An 18128-nucleotide genomic window follows, 5' to 3' on the forward strand; every position below is an offset into this window, starting at 1 on the left:
TAAAGTGCCTTTTTGCACCAATAATTCTGTTCATGACACATCTTCCTGAGTATTTATGCCATTCACCCAGTGCTCCCAGTCTTCTTTGCACCTCCCCTATCATAGTACATCAGGCATTAGATCTTACCTTTTGTTTCAGGCAGACTGCAGCCTGTAGCCCCATGGGCTCACTGAACTGTCAACACACAAAAAACTAATGGCATGACTGAATCACCGTAGCTTATAAGCCTCTTATAGTGGAATGCTAGTAAGTCTCATCCACTGCCTGCGTAAGAAAACTTCCTATTCCTGCCTAGGCAAAACTCAGTGAATCAATCTTCAACACTCTACTGAATTCAATGAGAATCGGTGCATTCAGTGAAGTATGTAATTTGATGCCCCTAGCTTGCTAAAGGTGCTGAGTGGACAGGAGAGTAAGCCAACTTTATTTTAAAGGCATAAAGAATCTAGGAGACAATTGACATTGTCAGGAGACTGCCCGGGGTTGCTTTGTAATTCATATTACATTCATTACTGAGTCCAACTTCTCTGAAACTGGGACCCTGACAAGCAAGGTCACACGATACAGCCACAGCACAGGGCAAAATAACTTTTCTTCCCCCAAAGGCTTGTAATCTTGGGTGAACTCAGATGAAATGCACTACTCAGGAGTTCCCCTGTTTGCCTTTAAAAAACAAAACAAAAAAAACTCAACCCCCTCACCCCTGCAGCTTTTATTTGTAAAAGAGAACCATTTCTTACTTCATCTGACCCTGTTTCTGACGGCCTAGCCTTCTTTGGAGCAATAACTGGTGAAAGCGATCCTTCAAAGTCAAGCTGTAAGAAATGAGAAGACCAAAAGTAGCTCAATATTAAAACGTCCAAGGTTGCATAGCTAAATCACCAATTGTATTGATACTTTGTTTTCACATAAAACACATATTGCAATTAGATTTTTTTACACAGCTAGTTAGTCTAGTGTATGGTGCATGAACTTCACAGTTTGACTGCCTAACACCTGGTATTTACTAGGACAGATGAAAAGGTAGGGATGAGCCAACGCTAGCCACATGGGTATACTGTAATTCCTTTAATTTCAGCAATATACATATCCCTGCTTTCCCCCCCCTCCACCTCCTGTGAGTGCTGCAAATGTACTTGCTAGCAGAAAACTCACAGAAAATTCCAAATAAATTCAGTGAAACAGCTAGAAAAATAGAACTTTAAATGCTGCCAACTGCTGGGAAATTGCAGGGAGAATCTTCTTTAAGAAACAGGAAACAGGAATTGTGATCTGTGCTTCTAAACAAAATAGATTTAATATGGGTTACTTGAAACAAATGTTTAGTGCATCAGTGTTAGTTATGAAATGGAGTAAAATCTTCATAATTTATTTTCACCTGACCATTTAGTGGTAAGAATCTTACAAGTATCATGATAAGCACAGACTAAAACGTATACCTGAAATTTAGAAATATAGAACTGATTCATCGTTTAAAACAAGATACAATCTACTTTTTACTTCAGTGTCTCTCTAACCATTTCAAACCTTGAAGAATTACCAGTAGTAGTAACCTAAGCTAGGAAAACAAACATACACGCTTGCTTACATTACGCGTCCAGGCCAGTCTCTCTGTGTTATAACCCATCATATTCATGAGACAAGTTACAAATAAATTCCATTCTGAATGATAATTTGGTCCTCCTGGAGCATTATAAGCATTGTACCACTTGACAAGCATCTGTACAGCTATTTCCTTGGGCAGGATAGCTTTGACCCCTTGCAGACATCTTTTCACTGTTGGGACAGAAAAAAAGCAAAAGTTAGGCCAGTTTTCCATCTTACTTCCTGATACTACTCATCCAGTCAGTGCTAAAAATCTCTACAGTTCTTGGACCTACTTTTAACTTTCTGGAAACTGTTTCAATAAAAGCCACACCACACAACCTTCTGTTCCTTCAGTTCAGGTTAAACACAGCCTCTCTAATTCACCACACAAAGCCGGGGGGGAAATGTCTTTTTGCTTATTAATGAAACCAACTCGTGTCTGAACTGACATCTCAGCCTCAAGCAAGAACATAAACAGTAGAGAATAAAGCAACTTAAAGAACACAGGAAGTTCTAAAAGTGTGGCAGGTGAAACACTAGAAGTAACAGAACATAACTAAATAAATAGCAGCAGCTCTACAAGGTAAGCTAACGGTGATTGGAATACATGGTACTGAATCACTGTAGTCTAAGCTATGCATAAACTACTTCAAAAAAGAACCCTCAAAAATTATGCAACATATTTCATGTGACAGATTCTGACTTGTACCTAGTTCCGAAGTGGCAATTTCAGGAATTGTAATCCGAACCATTGTGTTATTGCTAAGTTCCTGAAAAAAAAATAAATGTAAGAGTTGAATTACAAGATGTATCTTTAGATAAAGCTAGGGTCCTTTTTCATCAGCTCAGAACTCATTTATATATTAAGCATATTCCTAACTCTTGGGTATTTGTTACATTTAAGATTTGTGACCTCATATGATAGCTACATGAGACACTTGAAATGAATCTTGACCTGACTCACTTGAAGGAACTGATAAACTTCTGTGCCTTCTAGGGTATTCTGTAGAGTAATATATAACCTTGCTATTGGTCGGGAGCTGCTAGCAATGTCTTACTATACAGTAGAAGTAAGCATACCCCTCATTTTGCTTTGCTAAGCGTTGACTCAAATTACAGAATACCTACTAAAGTTACTCTGTTGTGGACAGGGTCTCGTAGAGAATGAATGAAAGTTCCAAGCTGCTGAAATGTGCAGTCCTCCACATAAGTCGAGTCATGAAGTTTGGAAGAATCCCTTAGCTCTGGAACTGGTGACAAAAGCACACTCTGAAAAGTGGTAAAAGTGATTACATAGAATTGTTAAAACAAGAGCAACTGAACAAAGGACAGCTAAAATGACCATTTTTGAAGTATTAATATGTATTTTGAAAACAACTGTGAGCGTCTTTCCATCCTTTCCATCAGAAATTTTACAAAAATCATAAATAGGTGAACAAACAGGGCAGCACAAAATAGATCACTGTGTATTCAGTGGCTTACAGAAGAAAAATAAACAAATTAGTTCCAAAAGATACCTCAAAAGTTGAAATCAATCAATCATTTGAAGGAAAAATGCCAAACTTTTAATTGCCAAGCATTAAATAAACAAGTACTTAAATTGCCTTTTCAGTTTACTCTGTCAGCTAGTCCCGCATGTTGAACATGGCTTACAAGATTTGTGTCACATACCCAGCTCTGCCCTCAGCCATCACTCTACATTCATTTATCTTAATGTATCAATGCATCCAAATTAAACCAGGCAGAGGAATAGGAAGTGTGGTAGATGAAGAAACTACGGATGGAGTCTGTGGAGAAGGAAGCTGAAAACTAGGGTGGAAAGAAAGAGAGTGTTCTTGATGAACCACGGAGAAATAAGAGAAGTAGAGCCGTAATGAGTCTTTAATGACAGCTACACAAGGTTCAAAGTAACACAGACCTTTTCTGGCAAAATACTTGTGTTCCCAGCCATGTCCAAGCCTCAATTCTGCACTATTAAGCAATGAGAAGGGACTGGAAGCCCCTCTAAAAGAAAACTGATGTGTCTGCCTTCAGATGCCTTGTAATTTAGAAACAGATACGTCTCAGGGATTGTAAAGTTTGTTTTTACATGCTAAAATGTTCACAAGGAAGCTTTTATGTAGAACTACTCAATTTTGAATAAAGACCACTCCCAAATAGAAGATATCAGCATAAAATACCATTCCCACTACATTTTCAATAAATCTGTCTGGGTACAAGTAATGGAATACATATGCTATTTATATTCACAGAATACATTCTAGCAAAAAAAGGTATCCAGTTACTTGATAAATTATGCCAAAGCTGTTACATCTAAAACCTTTTCAAGGCAGGATTTTGTTTCTTCTTACCTCTTCTAAGGGCCCCAGATGTTTATTCAAAGGCTTGGATGGAGTGCTGACACTATCCAATGGAGTGCTGGGCCGAGGCATTTGGTTGGACATTGTCAGGGATGGAGCAGGCAGTCCAGGAATAAAAACCTTTCCCACCTTTTATGAACAATATATAGGAAAATAAATTTCACGCCTATGCTTCCATGAGCTTTCTTAGATATATGGATGTTTTCAGATTTTAACATCTTAAAGGAAAAGTTTTAAGAAAACTGGACGTGTATTTGACCTAAAGCCTCTGAAAATTAAAAAGCTGTCATCAGTTTTAAGCCTTTCTTCAGATCACGATACACTGAAAAAACTACCATATATGGTCAGTATTGTACACTACTGCTTACAGTTCTATTTCCACCAAATGTTTTAAGCAGTTTAATTAGGAAAGCTATACTTTCAGAGTGTTTTTTTCCTCAGTATACTTACTACACACACACACATCTTTATGTGCAGACCCCTGTGTCCAAATCCTCTGCATACATTGAAAGAGCATAGTGCATCTCTATACAATTAAAAAAATGTTTTAATTATTTTGAATGAATTGCATCCATCCTAACAACAACCCTCTGTAAAGCAGAATGATTTGACATCTAAAACTGTCCAGCATCCTACATAGGAGTTTCAGAAGTTTTAGTTTAGGAAAAAATCTTGTTTTCCATATTCTTGACATTCTCTTTGTTTGAAAGAATTGCATTACTTTTGCATTTTACTATTGTAAATAAAAAATAAAAAAATAAAAAAATGCTTAAGAGGTTATTTAGTTGTACCACAAGGAGCCAGTCATTCTTCAGAACCATCTTCCCAGCACTGCACAGAAACTACACTTGGTACATAAGCACAGGCACCTTCTCAATCAAGTCTCAAATCAGAGGCAGTCTGCACTAGCTTAAAATGGTATCATGTAAGGCCAAGATTCCTCTTCGCAGCCTAGTTTGTAACAAAAGATTCAAACATTTGTTTGGGAACAGAAAACACTGTTACTTACCCGAACCACTCCGGAATAAAGCACTAGATTGCCACTGCCTTCCAGAACCAGCAGTGTATCAATGCCCTGCAAGAATCAAACACCACATTCAGCTTCTTGTATTTAAGTAAAATATTACAACTGGATGACACAAATGACAAAGCAGGACACTGAACAGCTAACAGTTTATACAAAGATACGTACCTCCACTGGAGCTGCATCCTTTGCTTGAATATTGGTAACAGAGCCAAAGATCAGCTGTGACTTATCGTTGCTCTCTTGAAACTTTACACACCTAGAGATTTGAGAAAACAACAGGAAACGTAAAAGGACTGTCCTATCTGCTGTTACAGAAAGAAGACAAAAAATTAAAGTTGTGTTACATGGTACAGTTAACTATACTGCGGTATACTTGGTTACTTCCTCCTTCCTTTGCTTGTTTTGCCCTGCTATCATTTTACTTTTACTCTCCTACTCTAATTGAAATCCCCAATGTAATTCTACTGGGTAAAGTTGAGGATAAATAAGAATACCACTCAAAGTACAGCAAACATACTCTTGCAATTTCAGTTTCCTTTAAATAGCCCGAACAATATATGCCAATCTGGTTAAAAACAAGCCATATGAGAGACAGTGATATACTTCGTTTTGTCGTAACAGTTTCCACTACTTGAAGGAGTAAGTACATTAAAACCCATATCTGGCTAGTAATTTTTAGAGTGTTCCCCTTTTTTCACCTGTCCCCAAGACAGGAATGCTCACCGCAGCTGGAGCTGGGATTCCACTAAAAAGCACAAGAACTTCTGCCCACAAAGGTCAGTAGTAATAAACACTTTTGATGCTTGGGAATTCTTCTCTCTGCAAATGAGACACAATGATCAGCACAGCGTTAGGTTTACTATAAAAAAATTAATTAAGAAAACACAATGGCCACAGACTGTAGGGACTCATTGGACTTCAATTAGCAGTGCATCAAGTTGCTAAGAATGTGCTAGTCTCAGTTTTAGTCCTTCCACTATAAGTTAATTTTCTAGCACTCCAGTCTTCACGTTCCCTACTTTTTGGCATGCAGAGCACATGATATTTGGCTTTGCTCTCCCATTCAATCTTAAGTTTTATGGTGTGTTTTGTCCTTTTTGATGGTAACAGGGCAAGAGATATTCCCCCTAAAGAGTTTTACAAAACAACAACAAAAACAAACAAAACTGGACACCTAAATCAATGGTCAGATTTGAACCTGCTTTGCTTGAGAGATCTCATGAAAGCGCTACCCAGTTCAGAGAACTACGAGTAACACAAGAAAGAAAACCATTCCAAGTGCCCAACTCTCTGTTCAAGAGATCTAGGCACTTAGTGAGCATCACTTTTCTGAAAAATTAGGAAGTGCAGGTTCATGCACCTTTTTAAAATCGGTGCTATTTGGAAAAAAGCACACATGGAAAATAAGCTGTCATTTTACTTCCCTTCCCCAGCCCCCATTGGAAATCTCACATTCCAGAAAAAGCACTTAACCTCATGTTTGTGATGGTTTCTGTCCACAGATGATCTATACATAGCTCAGGAATGATTGGTTCGGTTTCTGTTATAAGAAAGGAATCACTGGAAGTGCTGTTCGGAGAATGTATAATACTGTGCCTCCTCGGTGACTGAGTATTGCTGGAAAAGTTGAACCTCTGAACTCCTGAGAACGAATGTACTCCCAGGGCAGGGGAATGAGAGCGGCTGCAAGCAAAGACATAAAACACTACTGAAAAGTGAATTTACAAAACCAGATAGAGAATCCCCATTAAGCCAGGAAGCTCATGCATTGAGACTTTAAAAACAAAATCCTCCTGAAACAGCAGATAGCGCAGTATTGGCTTCCTTTAGCAATACATTGTCGTATGAAAACAATTCTCCATTCTCTTCCAGTCATCTCTGTCAAAATCCAATAAATGAAACTTCAGAAGTAAGAAAACCAACATTTTACTGTGTGTGGTCCAGTATGTAAAAATATATCTCAACCTGTTCCCTCTAAACATGGCTTTCTTTAGAAACTGAAAACACTTCTGGGACTCGGTAACTGTCTCCAGGTCTTTTAACTCCACCAGACTTGCTGTGTGATGACAGAATAGTCTCTTTGTCTCCTACACACCAATTACCCTCCTGTGCTACAAAGGTAATAGCACATAAACGTCACAAGAGCATTCCAAGGGGGCGTTCAGATGGTGTAGCAGAGAAGGCACGTACACCTTAGGCAGACAGACTTGTAAGGGCAGAGAGACAACAATACCAGATGTGCTGCCTGTTCTGTCACTCAAATTCCTTTGGTATCATCTGTTTACACGTTATGTTCAGCACCCACCTCAAAGCAGCCATGTTGGAGATGGACGGCGAGCGGGACTGCATGCTGGGTGATGACACTGATCTGCTCTGGCTGTGGATAGATGAGTAGTTTTGGAAAGGTGAGGCCACAGGCGAGTCTCCTTTTGAAAGGCTCCTGAGATGAGCAGTCAAAGAGCTGCTGGTGGCCACATGCTGTGGTGTGCCCATCTGCTCCGAGAACTTCAGCACCGTGTTCTGCTCCTGGGAGAGAAAAGAGCTCTCTATGTTCAAATCACACATGGGCAGTAACAGCCAGGATGACACTCAAACAGCTTATCTAATCAGTTAGATGTTAAAAACATATGCCTATGTAGGTACTTAGCCTAAAAATTATTCCTTCCAACCATGCTTTCTCCCTTCCAGTCACCATAACTACTCCCATGGTTTTCAGGCAGTAAGCTGTCACTTTTCTTATGGAAAACAACAGTTTGAGCACAGTCCAAACCTTCTGGTACAATGGAAGGAACATCATGATAAGCACAGTATAGTACATAGCCATCGCTATTGTGTGATCTCCATGACTGTGGTACAGTCAAAAACATGAAAGATTTTTTTTTTTAATGTCACCCTATTTTTTGGCATAAATAAATAATCAGCCATTTCTAACCGGCACGGCCATAATGGCATGTAAACACACACACAAATTTTGGAACAGTATTTAGTCAGTAATAAAATTGTACCTCTGGCTTTACTCTACGAAGAGCCCAAACAGTATGTAAACTCTGTATGGTATCATAGGTCATCACAATGGAAGGTTCAGCACTGAGGAACACGATCCTCATGGTGTAATCAGCAACATACTGCACTCTAGCAGAGCCAAACACACCTGCTAAAGAAGTAGTTAACTTCAGTTAAGATGAAAACATTATTTCCACAGCAGTGTTATCATTTACAAGGTTAGCATTTTTCATACTCTTTTATTTTTTCCCTGCAGTCTGGGCTTCTTTCTTGAACAGTTTCCCTGTTCATGAAGCAGCTAAAACAACCCAATCCTGAATTCTTGAATGAGTGATTATTTGCCAATTTTGTAATACAGAAAACGCTTGAGTGATACATTAAGCATTTGACGTCAAATGCATAATGATCTAAACTTACCTCCAGATTTACAGACAAGAGGTGTTATCTCATCTAATGGATGTAGCATGCTGAACATGGTGGGCAAAGGTTCTCTAGAAAGAAATGAAACAAATCATGTTCAAAAAACAAATGCTAACAAGCATAATTGCTCTCTCATGCAACCAGTGCACATGCTGCAATCCCAAAACAACTCTTCAGACCTTAACAAATCTGAGCCCGAAAGCTAACAGCAGAGACGTATATCCCATTAATGTAAGCTTTTCTGGTTAATTGAGCAGAGTCAGACAAAGGCTGGTCTACCAAAAACGATGTCTAGGTTTTTACATTTTCTCAGAGCACTTGAGAATGACCCCACCTGGTGGCCACACGACAAACTTTAGTTGGCTTGACTGAACAGAGCTGGTACCAGGGGAGTTACAAGGAGGACAAAACTCTTTACCCAAACTCCAGCTGAGTCTGAGTTCCACAACTCCCCACCCAGGTTCCAGACCAGCAGACAGCCATCAGGTAATCTGTATCCACCACAGAGCAGCAATAGTGCCAACCGTCTGTGATGGCAGTAAAACTTTTCATGGAAGGCCAGATTACGTAGGATCAACCGTGATTTTTGCAAAGTACCAGAGAGCAGAAAAGCCTGCGACGGGGACATCTTCATCCTGTAGTAATCCAGTAATCCCAAAGGGGTCCAGTGCAGATGGCTGGCCAAGGCCAGCCACTAGACACAAAACATGCAGTAGTAGGCTGGAAGACCTAACACCTTATCAAGGGTTCAGATTCAATGGAACAAATCCCCTAACTCACTGCCTAACTCCATTTGTAAATGGATAAAGACATTTCACTGTCCCCACTGGCAGGGTGGTGAGAGCACACCACAGCAGCACATTAAGTGGGCTCTTTATCTGAGCTAACATTTAAGCTTATATCAAAATTAAAACAGAACATCCATTGCAGTTAGCTCATGGAAACATTTTCTTTTCCAGATTCTTCTCTCTTGAGTCTTTTCCAGACCTCTATTTCTAGCCCCAATTTTAACAAGAACGAGACAATCACAAGTACCTGGAATGTATACATAAAGACCAAGAGAGAGCAAGCAGGCACATTCAGGCTGTAAATATATACAAGCTGCAGATACATTCAAGCCTACCAACTCCTTACTCTTCTCTTCAGCTATATGTCAAGCTACCAAGCACATGGTCTACAAATACAGGGCTGGATGCTCCACACATTCAAAGCATGTTGCAGCTGAGAAAAAAAATCTCAGTGACAATTCTCCCAGTGAATCTCCCCATTGGCTATCACAGACTGAAACCAATTCCCAGGACAAACCTTAATAAAATTAGGTTAGTAATACTCTACTTGCTTCCCAAATCCTGTTCTCAGGATCACCACTCCCAAGTAAAGACAACACAGTATCAGAGGAGGTTATGACTCGACATACAGCCCCTTCCCATGAGTTCTCATTTCACCTGTCCCTGTGATGAACACACAGATCCTTTCATTATTGCTCTTCAACTCTTATATTCCAGTATTAAATTAACAAACGGTCTGTAGCAAAACAATCAAAATCCACTCATCACATACCTGGGTGGACTCGGAGGTACTTCATGTGAAGAACTACTACGCTCAAATAACAAACCAAATTTTGTTGGCCAGACATTTGCAACCTATAACGAATTACAGATATAGTCATGACAAAGGTATCAAGTATTTACTGCATCAATTATGTTTCAAGTTTGGATATCTCATTATAGCAAACTGAGGTGCTTAGGCCTTTTCTTGAGACAAGGGTAACGTCAGTAAGCACAGGTTCTCTGATTACCAAGCTGGCGCTCCCGTACTATCCCACTTCTTACAACTGGTTACACCACCACACTTCCAGAAGTATTCCAACGCCCTAACAACACCACCACACTCATCAGCTTTGCCACGTTCACCCACCAGAATGAAGATTTCAGGCAGCCACCAACAGCAGTGCTTTACGCACGCCTCCCCACCACGGTACAGTGTGCAAACAGATGACAAGCCCATTTATGAAAAAAAAAAGGTGAAGCACTTACCTGAAAGGGTAAAGCAGCAATGTAATCCTTTCCCTCTATGCTATGCACGTTTATACATGAGTTCTGCAATATGCAGATGCATTTCTCTACTATTTCATCAGTGCCCGAAACTGCAGAACAAACAAAAAACATTAACATTCTCTCTTTCCTTAGACATTCACTACACACAAAGCGTAAACTCAAGGGGCAGGGTAGCAGTCTTCATACAGCAGTTCCTGATGAGTAACATCTCATGCTGAGAACTGAACTCAAAGTATTTATTTGGTGTTACAATAAGCATAAAACTCACCATCAGCTTTTTCAGATTTTTCCGGGGCTATGGTAAAGTCACACCACAAGGCCTAAAACCAAATACAGCGGAGTTATGTCTGAAGAACAATCTGATGTTACTATTGAATCTCATCTGTATGTATTTACTAACACAATTCCACCTCAAAACGCTGAAGTACTATTCAAGGTGGCCAGCAGGTATTTAGCTAACGTACGTTCATTCAGTCACCGTTTTTCCATGTTTTCGTACCTGTAGGACAGGGCTGTCAACAGTGAAAGCTTTATAAACGGTAGACGCTTGGTTTTTACTTCCTTTGCTCCAGATGACCATATTGCTGGCCACGTACAACTCTTCGTCGTAGTCCACTTCTTCCCCAACATCGCTGGCACCCTTCCTCAACTGCCAACTTTCCTAAAAAAAAAAATAATAATAATTTTTAGGAAAAGTTACAAGGCATCGCAGGGTGACAGGCTACCAAGGGATCCCAACGGGTGGCAGTTTCCCAGTGATCACTCTGTCAGCTTGATGTGGGCGACGTCCCGAGGAAGCGGGGTTTTTTGGAAAGCACAGGGGGACAAGAGGGATTTGCTTGGCACTTCAGGCGCCTTCCCGCGGACCACCCCTGCTGTTAACAGCACCGGGGGCAGCAGGCGGAGCGGCGGGGACCCCCCGGGGGGCGATTTAACCTCGTAATTTACTAATCTGAGGGCAAATGCCGCCCGTTAGCAGCCGTACCCGCTGCCGCTCGTGGATGGTGACCTCGCGGAGGGACCCCACCAGGCCGGCCGCCCCGTCGGAGGAGCAGAGCTCGGAGGCGGGCTGCAGCCGCCGCAGCTGCAGGGTGAGGGCGCTGGGGTGGCGCCGGCAGTGCTCGCGGCCCCGGGGGGCGAACTCCTGCAGGTCGCCGGCCGCGATCATCGTCGCCCTCTCTTCACAGTGGTCCGACATGGGGGCCCGATATCCTCATTATTTCCGGGCCGCGCAGCTGAGGCCCCGGGGCCCCGCCGGCGGAGCTGCGCTGCGCTGCGCCGCGCTCGGGCAAGGGCGGCGGGGAGAGGCGGGGGAGGCGCCGGCGGCGGCTCTCACACGGGCGCGGCCATCTTGCGGCTCCCGCCCTGCTCCGCGCCGCACGCGCGGGGGCCGGCGGGACGCAAAATGGCGGGCGGGCGGGAAGGGCGGGGAAGGGGTTGATCGACGCCTGCTGAGGGGTGGCGGTGAGCACAGCCCGAGGGGATCCCGTTCAAAGCGCCCTCTGGGGGTTACAGGCACCCCGATCCGTGTTGAATCACAGCGTGGGTTGAATCACAAAATTTCTAGGTTGGAAGAGACCTCAAGATCATCGAGTCCAACCTCTGACCTAACACTAACAGTCCCCACTAAACCATTTCCCTAAGCTCTACATCTAAACGTCTTTTAAAGACTTCCAGGGATGGTGACTCCACCACTTCCCTGGGCAGCCCGTTCCAATGTCTAACAACCCTTTTGGTAAAGAAGTTCTTCCTAACACCCAACCTAAAACTCCCCTGGCGCAACTTAAGCCCATTACCCCTCGTTATGTCACCAGACGCGTGGGAGAACAGGCCACCCCCCACCTCGCTACAGCCTCCTTTAAGGTACCTGTAGAGAGCGATAAGGTCGCCCCTGAGCCTCCTTTTCTCCAGGCTGAACAAGCCCAGCTCCCTCAGCCGCTCCTCGTAGGAGGCAAGGCCGATCTCGAGCCTGGGTTCCTTCAGGGAGAAGTGTGGTACTGCTGTGGGTTATTGCATCGCTTACCCTCGTTTTTGTGGGTTCTCCTCACACCAGCTCATCGAGGCTGGCAGTTTTAGAGAAATCACCACTTTAATTTGCAAGTGAGCAGGTCTACTCCTAGCACTCAAGGACGCAAGCATACAATGGAATATATACATACTGATTTTTGTCTTTTTTTTTTTTTTATTATTATTATTACTATTTTTGATGTTTTGGTTGGTCCTGTGGAGTTGGACTTGATGCGAGTCCCTTCCAACTCAGGGTATTCTATGATTATATCCTGTGTTCCTACACAGAATTATTCAGGTAGGAAAGTTAGTGCCATAGTCTGTGAGCGCTCCGCACTCACAGCTGGACAGAAGGATTTGGGTCTTTCCCCTGCCACCTCAGCCCCCTGCGTGCCTGTCTCTGTGCCACATCCCAAGGGGCCTGTCTCAAAGCTGGAGCTGGATCACCCCTTAGAACCGACTTGCTTTGCTTCTTCTCCACTTCTGCAAGCTCTCCAGGGGCATGCTCCATGGTAAATGCCCCTACACCCTACACACGGGTGGAACAGATGCCTGAAATAACTTTCACTCTGCCCAACATATGCTAGTTAGTGTGTTCTTCTATTTTCTTCTCTCCCCTCAATGGTGCTTTCAGACCTTTTCCTACGAAGTGTGATGAAATGGAGAGCACTCAGTCTGTGCATTTCATGTCAGTTTCATTTTGACAGCCCTGCCCTGTGGATTCTGCAACTTTATGGGAAGCCACTTTCTGAAGGTAGACAGGGCACTTAGAAAATGCAATATACCTTAAACTATTAACTAGGACTGGCAGGGCCTACTAGTGCTCTGTTACTCTGCAGTCATTTATTGGTGTTTTGTACAATTCCTCTTGACAACATTTCAGATACTTGTGTGATATGGATTAGCATAACTTGTTGTAAACCTGGGCTCCACCAGTTTACCCCAGCTCCTGACACTGGTGGTGGGCGCCTGAGGTGGCTGTTCTCTTGTCTCAAGTACTGAAAGGTTGAATCGCCCACTGCAGACAGCCTGCAACGCTCCCAAAGGCTGAGGGTGCTAAAACTCTTGTAGCTGCATCTCTGACTATCAGCACTAGGTGTCAGGGAATTAGACTGGTTTTTCTGATGAGACCAGCCAGATTTTGCTAAAGGAATGATGAGCTGGCATGCATTTATGAATAATTAAATGTCATCCATGTGTAACTAGCTGCTTGGCTTCCAGCATCTGCTGTTTTCCCTTGGTTATGGTGTCACAGCAAAACATGCAGAAATACTGCTCTGGGAGGTACTCAGCTTCCAGAATCTGGAGGGACAATCAGCTTATTTTTATTCCCTTTAAAACAAGCCTTCCTGATGAAGTCAGCAGCACCCATCTTGTGGGCGCTCTGGCACACACAGCCATCTGTACTCTGTGGATGTGTCTGCAGTGAGCAAGCTTATCTTGTGGTATTTTCAAGCATTTGTACACTGTGCTGTGAGCTTTCTTCACCTCTCACCTTTATAATTGCTCACCTAAACAAGAGGGTGTTGCTAGCTACAGCTCACAGTCAATTACTAGCTTTCAGCATATCACCACTGCTGCAGTGGCATACTTTCTCTGTTCACATATAAGTAGCACACCAGATTTTTATTTATTTATTTATTTTTTTCTTAGAACCTGTGGAAACACAAAAGGAAGTGGGAGGAAGATTGATGGGGGTACAGTAACTTTTTCGTAGGTGTGCTCATAGGTGTTGACAGACAATCATCAAAGAACAAGAGATGTATGAAGCACCCTGGTGAGAACTGGAAAGCTAGTGCATTCTGAAACGGATGATTTATTTTAAAGATATCAGTTTCATATGGGAAATCAAAAGAGGGAGAAACAATAGAAGCATCAAAAACTTGTTTGAAATGATGGTTCAACATGTGGTTTGGGGGAATCAAGCCATGACAATAAGCATTATCATTTTCTAAGAAATGGGAAGCAAATGGCCGGGGAAAGCTGGACTTTGGAGAAGTAAGAACTCGCCGAGGTGCAGAGTACTTATTGCAGTTTCTGTCAGGAAGACAACTGAAAGAAATGGTAGCCTGGATCTACAGAGCCAGGGACCAAATTTCCATATGAAGACAAACTGAAGTATTTACACAAATAAGATGGTGAAATGCAAACAGCAATTTTGTGGGCAACAAAAAGTGTCCAGGGCTCAGGAGTAAGGAAGTTCTAGCTACTGTCCAGCCTTGGGAGACAGCTTTCTGCTTTTGCAAAATAACCTACAGACCATGAGAATTGTCCTAGGAAGAAACAGCTGAGCCAAGGGACAGAATGTGCCAAGTGAAAGACAGAGTGTACAGTGTGCCCAAAGAAAACCTCATAAGAAAAAAGGTATTTTAGTAGCACCACAACAGGCTCACTTTTCTTTGCAAATTGTTTGAGGGCTGTATCCGATGGCGGGGATGTAACATTTAACTCAAATGGGACATCTGTCTTGATCTGAAAACAGAGTTTGATATTTAAAAAATCAGGAGAGCTTGCAAATAGGAAGAAAAATATGCGTGAAGAGAAAGCAGAAATATAGGAAACGAGATTTAACAAAATGAAAATACAGAAATGGCAAAGGGGGGGGAGGGGGAATCTCAGCAGATAACATCCTGCAGCCCAATTCCTGAGTGTCATTTCTGCTAAACAAGCTCATTTCCTATATATTACATTGACTCCCAAGTCTTCAATTAGTCTTGCAAAGAAATAATGTCACTGCTCTGAAGGAAAACTGGAAAAAAAATAAAACACAAAAAGCTGAAGGGTCAAGCGTGGTGACACAACTTTTTGAGGGTACCGGAAGAGCTCTCTGAGATGCTGCAAAGAGAAAGCTGAGAATACCTGCAGAGCTGCTGATGCTATCAGAAGGGGATTATAACTTCTTGTAAAGGTGGGAGAAGCCTGTGACGATACAGATAGGTATCTCTGTGCTCACCAACAGGACTCTGCATGCATGTGTGTGCATACACAGGAAAATGTGGGCTCAGAGTGCCCTGGCCCCTGCTCAGTGGCAGGGCCTGAATGATGGGTAGGGAGGACTACCTTTGTGTTGGAAACCCACAGCTGAAAGTGTGATTCAGGAGCTGCTGATACCTGTGTGGTGCCCCAGGCACTCGCTCTGCCCTCCTCCTTTGGGCTGGGGAGAGCTGGGTGCTCCCTCCAGCGTGGCCTGTGCTGAGCTACAGAGCTGCAAGCACAGCAGGTTTGGCTGGTTCACAATCCCCGATCCCCGCACTCAGGCAGACAAGACAGGCAGCCTTTGTTTCCTTCACCTAAGATCTGTCTTCCGTCAATTAAAGATTCTTCCATCATTTCAGTCCTCTTGATGTCAGTTGATTTTTGAGAGGTATTCAGGGTCAAGCCCTGGTTGATGCCCAGGCAGCAGGAGATGCTGTTTGGGGAGAGCTTGTGAGTCTGTGTTCTTTGGGACTGAAAACAGCCTGTTTGCATGCAGCCCCCTGAAAAAAGGTGAATTTGCCATTGAAATGTAGGCAAGGAAATGAAAACCTTGCTGACACTTAGCACTCAATAAGTAAATACATGAATTTATTTGCGTGTAGAGCTAGATGGGGATGACAGGACCTGAAAGCCAAGCTCCTCTTGGGAAGAAGTCATCTTGCCGCATTTGCTGTGGCAGAGGCTGAAGACTGGTACTGTGGAAGAGACTGAGCATGGCAATACATTGGAAGCTTCTTGTCACTGACCTGAGAGTAGCCAAAGAGGCCAGGCTGTGCTTCTCCTGAGAAGCACTGCTCATGCTAGCAGCTTGCAGACCTTTTCTGTCATGACCAGGGTGTGAAAGTTCCTCCTCTGGCTTCTCCTCTCCCTGATTTTTCCTCCCTCTCCACACACCAGCCTCTTCTTCATGTCATGCTGTGCCCAAATGAACTGCAACAAACCCTACTGAGCTGGAGACTAATTTACACCAGCACTGAACAGAAACCAAGCTACTGTAATGGAATGACCCAAATTAGGGGATTTTAAAGAGCTGATCAAATCCTCTTTATGTGCCTGTGTTTTTATTTTTTTTTCCCTTCATTTTTGTAGAAATCGTTCCTGCTTCCTCCCCCTGGTTAGTATTATATACTGCCGTCTCAATGCAAGGGGTCCTTTTCACTCTGCAGCCCACAAAGGCCAGAGGCCCTTCCAGTGCTTTGTTCCCAAAAATTGCAGAGCCAGCAGCAACAGGGAACAGAGCCAGAGGAAAGTGCACACGTGCGGCAAAGGCTGACCCCAAATGACAGGCTCAGACTGTGCTTCCACATTCCCTCGTCTCCTCTAAGTCCTTGAGCAATGCTGGGTGCCTGGTAAATGCACTCAAAATCTGGGGAAAAGCAGCACTGCTGGAGCTGCACAGAAGGCACTGCTGAAGATGCTGAGCCTTCTTGCAGCGGCTTTAGGATGTTTTCCTTCTCCCCTTTAACCTGGGCCTCCAGCGACATGTGCCCTTCCGTAGCTGCTGATCACTTCAAGATGTCAGAAGCTGGACTGGAGTGAAAGAGGCAGCGAGGGGGAAGCTCAGTCTTTGTCACTAGGGCCTGGGAATGTGCAGTGAATAAGTAGCTTTGCAAGTCAAAGGAGTCTGGAATTGATTTATTATTTTTTTTTCACTGAATTTGAGACATTTTTTCTTCCCAATTGGAAAAAAAATCAGACTGGATTTCATGTGTTTCTTTTTTTCTCTAACAGCCTGAGAAAAGCACTGCCCTTCCCAGCTCTCATTATGAGTTACTCACTAAGAGAAATGAGCATCTTCAACACAGAGCTGTCTTCTTGCCACACCTCTGTTTCCATGGTGCACTGATGCTTGCCTAGTGGTAACTGAAAAAAAATCACATCTCTTTTTGCAACTTTATTCTCCTGCAAGGCTTTGAGAAGACTGCAGTAGGTTGCCAGGAAGAAAAGTTACACTTGTGTTGTAGTTTCAACAAATGTTGTGGGCAGGGAGCAGAAGGGTTTCAGCAGTGAAATATACCAAAGTCAGGCTGGTTGCCCGTTCCCCAGGTCCCAGCCCCTTCGGGTTCGTGGTGGATGAAATACTGATGGCCTCAGCGTAGCTTGGTCTCAACCACCTCAAGCATGGCCAGTGTGCAGGTCAGGATGGCCACATGAGGAAATTACACAGGCCAGATGAGAAATTAATTTCATGTTCGACTACCTGTGTGTCATCTTGTCACCCCCTGCTCCTGACCCATCACATCCCCCAAAGGAACAGGAGGCTCTTCTGAAGGCACAGAAACTCCTCATTTCCTCCCAGTGCCATCAGGAGTCATGTTCTGCTTTGCTCCTTACACTAAATCACTAAATGGTTTGTGTCATGTATAGGTTTCATTTGGCTTTTTTTTCTCCTGTTATTTTATTTTATTTTATTTTATTTTATTTTATTTTATTTTATTTTATTTTATTTTATTTTATTTTATTTTATTTTATTTTATTTTATTTTATTTTATTTTATTTTATTTTATTTTATTTTATTTTATTATTTTATTTTTAAATGTCCCTTTCATTCTCTGTCCCCTCTTGCCCTTCTGTTCTGGTTCAAGAAAATACCGGGCGGGTGGCAGGCACCGCGCTGCGCTCAGCGCCCTGTGCTCTCCCCTCCCTGCAGCCCAGCTCCGTGCCTTTCCCCCCGCAGCGATGTCCCGCTC

General features: G+C 43.0%; 1 protein-coding gene across 3 annotated transcripts in view; it reads right to left on the minus strand.

The window, feature by feature from the left end:
• The window catches only part of ANAPC1 (anaphase promoting complex subunit 1), a 35731-nt gene extending 23926 nt beyond the window's left edge, over nucleotides 1–11805 (minus strand). For 2 of the 3 annotated variants that reach the window (XM_082756011.1, XM_082756009.1), the window contains exons 1-17: nucleotides 11441–11805; nucleotides 10955–11116; nucleotides 10724–10775; nucleotides 10435–10544; nucleotides 9959–10041; nucleotides 8396–8469; nucleotides 7981–8129; nucleotides 7281–7501; nucleotides 6449–6658; nucleotides 5699–5794; nucleotides 5141–5231; nucleotides 4958–5023; nucleotides 3940–4077; nucleotides 2717–2857; nucleotides 2298–2358; nucleotides 1590–1777; nucleotides 742–816 (exon numbers count right to left, since the gene is read on the minus strand). In XM_082756011.1, the coding sequence (XP_082612137.1) occupies nucleotides 742–816; nucleotides 1590–1777; nucleotides 2298–2358; nucleotides 2717–2857; nucleotides 3940–4077; nucleotides 4958–5023; nucleotides 5141–5231; nucleotides 5699–5794; nucleotides 6449–6658; nucleotides 7281–7501; nucleotides 7981–8129; nucleotides 8396–8469; nucleotides 9959–10041; nucleotides 10435–10544; nucleotides 10724–10775; nucleotides 10955–11116; nucleotides 11441–11653 (2130 nt within the window). In that variant the 5' untranslated portion in view covers nucleotides 11654–11805. The remainder of the gene's footprint in view (nucleotides 1–741; nucleotides 817–1589; nucleotides 1778–2297; nucleotides 2359–2716; nucleotides 2858–3939; nucleotides 4078–4957; nucleotides 5024–5140; nucleotides 5232–5698; nucleotides 5795–6448; nucleotides 6659–7280; nucleotides 7502–7980; nucleotides 8130–8395; nucleotides 8470–9958; nucleotides 10042–10434; nucleotides 10545–10723; nucleotides 10776–10954; nucleotides 11117–11440) is intronic. The other variant, XM_082756010.1, reaches the window with a different exon arrangement.
• Nucleotides 11806–18128: the final 6323 nt, after the last annotated feature.

Source organism: Aythya marila (assembly GCF_965140915.1).
Source record: "Aythya marila genome assembly, chromosome: 3".
Lineage (NCBI taxonomy): Eukaryota > Metazoa > Chordata > Aves > Anseriformes > Anatidae > Aythya > Aythya marila.